The 9,446-nt window shown below is 35.1% G+C and overlaps 1 protein-coding gene across 1 annotated transcript; it reads right to left on the bottom strand.

The window, feature by feature from the left end:
• Positions 1-8,613: 8,613 nt before the first annotated feature.
• On the bottom strand, positions 8,614-9,192 carry LOC140451033 (uncharacterized). Its single transcript, XM_072544747.1, has one exon. It carries the CDS (start codon positions 9,190-9,192, stop codon positions 8,614-8,616), a length of 579 nt encoding a protein of 192 aa, XP_072400848.1.
• Between the last annotated feature and the right edge of the window lie 254 nt (positions 9,193-9,446).

Genomic DNA, 9,446 nt, shown 5'->3' on the forward strand with positions numbered 1-9,446 from the left:
TTTTCTATTCGTGCGAATACACGGTCGGATGGGAGAAATGAGTATCCAACTATTGAAAAAATGTATTCAACTCGTGTTACACTTATAGGAGCATTATAACAAAACCAGTAACTTATCATGCCCATCATAATGGAGTTCTTGTTTTGTCCTCTGCATCCATCGGACATAATACGAAGAACTTCTACACTGTTGAGAATTTGAAGATTAGTTAAGCAAAGATACACTGCGGAGCTGACTTCCTTTGAGCCCTTTTTATATTTGCTCTCATCATAATGGTACATGAATACATTTTCCTTTGTCTGTTTAGACTGTGAATTTCCCACAACAATGGTTAAGTTATACTTGTATAACTGCCTAGAGTAATAGGCACTTTGGTCTGGTACACGAGGAAGCAGTTGATTCTTTTTATGATCAAACGATATAGTCAGTAAGTTTTCACGTGATTCCTTTAATAGTGTGTAAAAAGCCTTAGCCTTCAATCTATGAGCTCTTTGCTCACTCATTAACGTTACCTTCAGATTAGGCTCTTTACAGGATTTTATCTGTTCCTAATAAGCAATACAGGTAGAACACTCATCAGTTCGTGGACTGCCAAAACCAATGTTAAAATTTGTTCTAAAAACATGTCTAAAGTATGAAGGTTTTACTTGCTTATCAGCCACAGCTTGTGCTTGATATATACGCCACATTTTTTTTATATTGAGATCAGATTGTAAATACTGCCTGTTTGCTGTCTTGCTCCTACAGTAGTGGTTTTCAATTACTTTAAACGTTTTTATAAAATCAATCACCGATTGTTTTTTTATCGCGTATGTGTTATGTTTACGGTTCCCTCCTCTTTTTTCCACAAGCATTTCTCCAGTAGCAAGATGATGTAAAACAACACCTTTGACTCGACTTTTTGATATACGTAAAGTATCCAAGAATGCTTTTTGGCAGACAGGAATTTTGCCTTAGTACTACGGTTATATAAAAAATATTTAACAACCAAAGAGTCACCTCCCCTAGAATCGTTGACAATTCTTCTCCGTTTTGGCTTGGCCGCTTTCGTGTACTTTAATATGAATGAATCTTGCATCAATTTGACTGAATTTCCAGTTACATGAGCATAAAATTTATTATGAAATAAATTTTGATCAGCTAGCGTTATCTCACTACAGCGTTATGCTTTTCCCTTTTTTCCATGACTGCATTTATGTCTCTTTGGTGGACCCACGGAGCCATATCTGAAAAGAACAAATCAGGTTGTCATTATTTGGTTTGATTATTTATACCAGAGATCATGACCCAATCCTATACAAAAAATGCGGTAAATTTAACTATCGAATTATATTAGCCAAAATAAATCGGATCAATAAGGAACAGAAAATTTAATCAAAATTGTAGTTGCTTAACATTTTAGTTGTTTACAGCTCGCGCTGGTAAAATCATGCGTGTAAAACCATTGTGTGTGGTCAAATCGTCGAGTAAAATTGCCACTTTTTAACCACACACAACGACCTTACTTGCACGATTTTATAAGCGCGATGAACATTGTTAACATCACAGTGTATAGAGGCCTTAATGTTCTAACAAACTTTACCACATTTTATTTGTATAGAATTTGAGGAATCAATTAATATTTAACATAAAAAAGATTTATTATGATTAGACCTACCTTTGTAGTTTTAGCTTCGCACGTTTCCATGATTCTTCTAAACGGGGTCGCTTTCTTTGCTTTACTTGGCGAACAGTTGCATGACACTCCATGGCTATTAAATTTTTACCTAATAGTTGCACCTTGTAGCACGGCTCCGAAAAATATAAGAAACGTAAAAAACTAACCAACTTTACAAAAGCACAATCTACACTAACAAAAGAAAAAAACCGATCGGATCAACACGTGTCGGCACATGCGCGACCAGCGAAAGAAGTGGGGATTGATAATCTAGCTTGGATGTAATCGCCTTTGCAACTAACCGCGATCTATCCAATTTGGATGTAGTCAGGTTTGCAAGTAACCGCAAAGTTATGTAAGCTGTTTTGGTAGGAATAATTTTCTATAAATATAGAAAGGTACTTCAATCGCGCGACACCACACTTTGTCGATTTTTGATTGAAGTGGGATGTAGCTGGTTTTGAAACTACATGACTCATATAAAATATGACAGTGATATAGATATTTATTTCACAATTGTTTTTAACCCAGATATGCCCATTATGTCTACTTGTGATTTTATTTATTTTTTTTCTTATAATGGTTTAATTTGGGGTAAACTAAAATATATTAGACGAAAATAAAATTTATTTTTTTATTAAATATACAAAATTTTGGGCGTCCTATATGTAGGACGATGGGCACTTAAGGGTATCTACATTAACTATACACTTTTTGTATGGTATACCAAAAAACATTTGACGTGGAGTCCTTTGTCGCATTTTGAACATCTGGTGGTTGTTTTTTCATGGCAATGTGCACAGCGTGTTTGTTTATTTTGAGGAATTAGCAAATGATCCATATGATCAAACCTAATGTCTAAACCTTCGGTGATTGACTTATGACCTTTCGAATGTGTTTTTTTTTTATTTTGTATTAATAGCGCAGTGGCTACTCGTCTTCGGAATTTTAACTGATCTAGGTCCCCTCCTCTTTGTCTATGCAACTGCCAAGCATTTTGCAGACCTACATCAATACAGTGTGCCACCAGCTGAAAATACCATTTCTTGCCCCTCAGTGAAATTCTATAAAGGCTCAAATTTTGGTCACATCTGTCTACTCGTCCCATGTTTGCATTGTACAAATTTACCAGATGTGGCTGCGACACCTAAAATATGTATTGTAAAATGTCATGAAACTATGCATGTTGTTGAAAATAAAAACTAAATGCTTTTGTAATAATAATCTAAAAAAACTATAACGTACCTGAATATTTGTCCGTTCTTTTCGTGAAAATCATTTCACCCTATGCAGGGGGTTTACGCCTGCTGCATTTGAGCACAGGGTGACAATGCTGTTGTCATGCCACTTCACGACAATAATGTTCTGGTTGTCTGTTTTTTTGAAATCGAAAACGCCTCGAGCTTGCTTTTTCATTTCTTTTGAGTTTGTTAGTGGCCCATTAGGTATGCGATTTTCACGTATTGTGCCGGTAGCGTTGAAAGTTTTTTTCCGATAGCAATTCTAACAAAGATAACGTGGAAAAGAAATTATCGAAAAATAGGTGCATCCGTTTATTAGGCCACCTAGTTCTTAAAACGTCGGCATACTCCAATACAACAGATGGCCCTACTCCATAATCAATATACTTTTCGCTAATATTAGTGGTAGGACCTTGGTAAGGTTCCATACAAATTTACGTAGCCTAATCTATTGCATTTCCTCACATTTACCAAATTTCAAAAATGCAGCATTGAGGTGATCAAACAATGGCCTAACTTTAGCAAATTTGTCGGATGTATTTATAGTGACGTTGTCAGTTAAGTGAAAGTGAGATAAAATATATTCAAATTTATTCCTTGACAAAGCTTCAGAAACCAGTACATTTTGACTGTCTCTTTCGTTTTCCCAGAACATTCTCCGCCTTGGAACTGGCACATATCCACTGAGTAATATCACTCCAATGAATGCCTTTATCTCACGTTTTTCTATTTTCAGGCAATGGTTTTGTTGCCCTGCATATCGATTTGATTCGACAACTATTAGGTCCAATATTTTGTCATCAAAAAATAAAGAAAACATATCTTAAGGGGTTTGCAGAGCTATTTCTTCTTCATCGTTACTAAATTCTTCACCATTATACACCAAATCTTCGGTTTCCCATTTATAAATCTTTTTTCTCTTTATTGTTTTTGTTCTCTTTGATGGCGTTTCATATTCTTCAACTGATGGGCCATCGTTGTCATCTTCTGTATTAGAGAAAATGTTTTGCCTTGTATTATATTTATGAAAATTTATTTCAGCAGGCGCTCTAAGCTGTTTAGCAGGTAGAATATTTATGGTAAGTGTGTCTTCGTCACCAGAATCTTCATCAGTTTGAAAATCCGTGGCATTTTCTGGCGGAGAAATAGTCAATGACTCAACATTCTTTATCATTATCTTCCTCGTCCTCCAGCATAGCCAGTGCATCATTTAGAGAAAAACCCCTGGAAGTGTAAATATACATGACATATGCTAAATTGTTGATATATTTTGTATAAAAGCATGTAATTTACGCAAAAATAAAGTTTTGTATGTAGTACTGTTATGTGTCCAACGTCCTACATGTAGGACGCTGTGGAAAAGAGGTTCAAAAATATATCATAACATATTTGTACATTACTGTTAATACTATATTGCTAAATATACTTCTTTTTACGTTAAAATGCACATCCCAAAATATTATATAGTTTTAAAAATAAAAATTTTGCTTACCTTTCGAAAGAAACACCATACTCTGCCATTTTCAAATTTACACAATTTTGTATGTTAACTACACAAATATTATGGTGTAACTAATAGTTGTTTTATATTTTATTACAGCGGGTAGTTCCTAGAGATCGATTACCTGTAGTCAGCATTTAGTTACGGGGCAAGAATGAGACAGGATCGGACTTGCTTCAGGCGTTCTATATGTAGGACGTTGGGCATATCTGGGTTAATCTTTGACTATCTTGTTTCGTTTTAATATATTCTTTCTTATAAAATAATTTCAACTTGTTCCGTTTCGAAACAAACATATTTCCGATCCACTTCGATCGTTTTAAATAGAATCTTTTACACTGCGCAAACTGTACTTTCCACTTTTTGAAATCATACACGATGAAATCTTCGCCTACTTTTACAATAGTTACCTGCTGTGAAGTGATATCGATGTACTGGTTCGGGCTTAGTATTGTGTCCATTTTACGAAATTCCTTTTCACTGATTCCGAACACTCTATCTGCTGGAAGATAGGAATGGCCAGTTACTGGAAACACCAGTTCTACTGTTTTAATAGAAGGATGTTCCAACAACCATTTGCAACACATTGTGATTATGGTGGAATTTTTATTCTGACCTCCGCAGCCGTCTGAGATCAGTCTAATGGTAGTTATATTGGTGAGATCCATCTTGTTTAGGTGGTTATACACTGCAGATGCTATTGTATTAGAATTTTTTGAGAAAGTGTTCTCTGTCCAGACATTTGCGAAAACGTTGTTTTTATTAAGTGGTGTCTTTGAAGTTCCTTCCACAATGGTGAAATTAAAAAGATATAATTGTCTGCTATAATAACACGATTAATCTGGTACTTTAGTAAGATTCATGTTTTTTTGGCAATCATAAGAAATTATTTTCAAACCCTGTTCTTCTGTCTTGAGCAGCGAATAGAAAGCTTTTGCCCTCAAGCTACGAACTCTTTTTTCTACTCTGAACTGTTCGTTTTTTCCTTTCATCTTTGTCTGTTTTTATTTTTTCTAGTAGCTTCAGACATGTTGAGCACATATCTGTATTCGGACTGCCAAATCCTAAATTGTATTTGGTGTTGAAAATATGTCTGAAGTAAGATTCTTTTGCCGGTGCTGAACATTCATTTTTGTACAGTTTGTACAGTTTTCGGATATTTAGATCACTTGGCAAATATTTCCGGATTGAACTTTGACTTCGACAATAATGGGGTTCTGAACACGGAAGTTTGTGAATAGATGCACGTACTGATGCCTTTTTATCCTTGAATAGGTTGGCTTTACGGTCTCCTCTTCTTTTTTCTCCTGGAAACTCTCCACTGACGAAAGACTTTTGAACCAAATTTGAGACATGTCCTTTTTTCAAGCAAAGCGCTGCTAAAAACATCTTCTGACAAACACTAATAGATTGTTTATCGACTTTTATATGGTATTTTATGGTGCACTGTTTGGTTGCTTTTAGGGGAGTCTGATCTCCAGTCGTAGGATCCAATCTCAAGGTCCTTAGTCGTTTTCTCTTAATCGGTACTGCTTGACAGCATTTCAATATGATTGTATCTTGATCCGATTTGATAGGATTCTTATAAAATGCCGTATGAAATTGTAATATTTTACCCGTCACTTTATTGCACTCAAAAACATTAGTTTTATGTTCACAACGTGGTAGTGTTGGCAAACTCTTGCGGAATTCCTAAAACAAAAAGTATAAACGATACAAAATTGTTTTTAACCCCATGGTAGCATAAGTCGCAAACTAAAAGAGCTCATCCAAACATCCAACGATATTAGTCATATATTATTCTAGTGATGGGGTTCTCAAATACCATCAAGATATCTCGAGCACTTAAACCAAACAAAGTATTAGAATACTGGCTGAGGAAGCCGTCGCTATAATATTAAGGTATTCGGTCTCGGTGTCCTGGTACTCTGATGTCAGCAGCTATTTTTAAATGCGTTTGCCGATTATTACCAATATAAGCGGATATATAGAAATAGCTTCAGAACAATAATAAGCGGATAAGTTAGTTTTATAAACAAAAATTTTTTTGGAGGTCAAAGAATAAAATAAACTAATGTAATGAATATTTTTTGGGATTTTGGGATACAAAAAAACGGCAATACAACTGATACTAATTTTTTAATAGGATTCCTCATTCAACAAAGGAAATGTGCTCATTCTCAAGATTATCAAATTCAGAAAATATCACATTTCTGTAAACACATTTCAGTGAGTGTGAGAGCCATTAACGAATGTAAACATTAAACAAATCAGGAATTCTTGATGAATTTAAAACAGTATTTATTTTTTAATCAACTTTAAAAGCGAATAGGGTTCTTGGTTCTCGGTACTTCAGGAACAAATCAGGAATCAAATGAAAACGAAATGAAATCGAAACTATCTTACCGATTTTAAATCAGGAATCATTGATGAATATAAAACAATATTTATTTTTAATCAGCATTAAAAGCGAATAGGGTTCTCGATATTACTCGAAAAATTCTCGATTCTAAAGCCACGTTTTCATTTCACGAGGCTGCCGCGCACGGACTAGCTCACGTCCAATAATTATGACAGTTTTACAAACGCTTTATGGCTTTGCCGCGCGTAACAGTGTGGTATCCACTTTCCGCGGTAACGACAACGAACATGACGCGCGTGGCAGCCTCGTGAAATGGATACGTGGCTTTAGAAATTATATCCATCACTAGATTATACAGTCGAACCCGCTTATTAGAAGTAGAATACTGGTTATTTAGGAATATCCCGGTTTAAGGAATAGAAATTTGAGGTCCCGAAACGTTTCTACTAGCCACCAATGGTCGGTTATTAGAAAATCCCGGTTATAGGAATACTTTTGCTTGGCACGATGTACATACGTCGATTTAATGGATTTACGCGGCCAAAATTACTTTACAGCATAGTTCTACTCAAATTGGTACAAATTAACGAAAATATTGTTTTTTAAATATTGGCATCTATTTTTCATGGAAAAAATCAAAATCAAAAAGAAATATATTAGTTTTTATTTTACCTAGCATATCAGTGTCTGACATATCGGACTCAGTATTCGGGTCACCTGGTAAAAGCATTTTAATTGTTTCAAGGCAAAATGGCCCTGGTTTGACCCTTTTCTGTACACGTTTCTTGCTGATATTTAAATGGTTAATAATGGGTCAGAAGTTAAAAGAAGTCTGTTGAATATATCTAGGTTGCATTCCTCCCTCGAGAACTTTCGTGCATAGTTTTCGCGATATAATCGAAAATGCTTATTTTTAGCTTCTACTGCCTCTTCTGAGAGCTGTCCTATAGGTAATAAGGCATTTTCGATTATTTCTGCACCGTGAATTAATATTTTATACATGGTCGGTGTCATTGGGTGCCATCCATACAGATCGACATACAGTTTCTTTGTTGCTTTGGAATTATTATCAAATTGTTGGACGTCGATTTTATGACCGCTTGAAATTGTTTCTAATATAATCTTCAATCTATATATCAATTCAAAATTAACTTTTGTGATATCGGCAGCTAGTTGAGGATTTTCAAAAAATCTTCGGCTAGTATTGCCGTCATTAGTGTTCCCGAAATTGGCTTTTGGCATGTCGATTAATAATCCAGTTTCTTTTTTAAATCTTTCCTGAATATATTTTTTTTTGTGAGCACTTCTATCTTCTTTTCTTCGTCAGTTCTCTTTTCTCCATACTTTTTTATTGGTAATTTGTATGCCAAATGTAAAACGCTTTCAAGCATTCGGATTCTAGCATGTAATACCGAGAAACCAAATTCAATAGCCTTAGAACTCGTACTTATTTTTTTATTCAGATTGTTAACACGTTCGTGACGAAGTGTACCGTATAGGGTACATGCGGGCCATCGCCAACAGACGGCATGTACCGTATATGGTACGTGGCATAGTAGATATATTGTATCATACAAACTCAAAGGCTGTGTGAAGGAAATAGATAGTGGTCTACGGCTGTACCTAAAGGTTGTGTATAAACGACCCTACGTTCGTTTCGTGATTGTTACAAATTTGGGGGATGCAACGCAAACTACAATTTTTTTTGAAATTTAATCTGTGCAATCAATGTATGTCGTAAACAACAAATAAAAATATTATTATTATTCTTTAAGCTAGCTTCAAAATTCAACATAAAATCAGCTAAAACATAACTAAAATAATTTTCAAAAGTAAATACACTGTCAGCGAATTATGCGTGTTTTTGGTTAAAGCAATCCAAACACATTGGCGGTGCATCTGGACCGCTGTCACAGTAAGTAATTATTCGTTTAGTTTTAAGTCTGGCTTCTTTAGTCCACTGTTCTCGTTGAATCTTATCATAGCAGACAGTGCATCTTTTGTGATTTTTTGTAAAGTTTTCCTCGACTCTCTTCAGTTTATAATTTATTTTTTTCTTGCCCTTTCTTTGATCATCTACATCCTGATGATCCTCTGCTTCTGTTTCATTGTCTTCGCAGTCTAGAAGTTTATCTATTATTTCTTCCCTGAATTTTAGCATGTCTATCTTTTTTTGTTTATTTCTGTTGTAAATTACCCATGAGTTTACCACATAGGTTCCAAGAATAACTTCGAACATAGCCTTCTTATACCACTTGATGGACTTCCGAAGACAAGTATAATAGGAAGACATCTGGTCCGAAATATCAACACCCTTTTTGGCCTTGTTATAATCTATTACCGATTTTGGCTTCAGTTTGTTTTCGCCCATCCTGTCCTTTGACCCAGTGGAGACTAATTCGTCCATGTGCTGAGGTACACTGCTTATCATGAGGACCGATCTTTTATCTTGACATTTAAAAACTCGTACTCCGTTGCTATTTTCTTGCCCAAATATTTCGCCTTTTTTGATTTTTTTTTAGACAAACATCTTTTGGATTTCCTTTACGATTTGCTCGTAATGTACCACAGGTATAGGCATTTTGTCGTAGAAGGTACTCCGATAAAGTAACGCTATTATAAAAGTTATCGGCATATAAAATTCGGCCTTCGTTTAGCAGACCTTCCATGAGTCTTACTGTTACA

This window comes from Diabrotica undecimpunctata, chromosome 9 (genome assembly GCF_040954645.1).
Source record: "Diabrotica undecimpunctata isolate CICGRU chromosome 9, icDiaUnde3, whole genome shotgun sequence".
In the NCBI taxonomy this organism is placed as follows: domain Eukaryota; kingdom Metazoa; phylum Arthropoda; class Insecta; order Coleoptera; family Chrysomelidae; genus Diabrotica; species Diabrotica undecimpunctata.

Coding starts and splice junctions, on each gene's coding strand:
- LOC140451033 (XM_072544747.1), bottom strand. CDS start 9,192: ATGATAAGCAGTGTACCTCAGCACATGGACGAATTAGTCTCCACTGGG.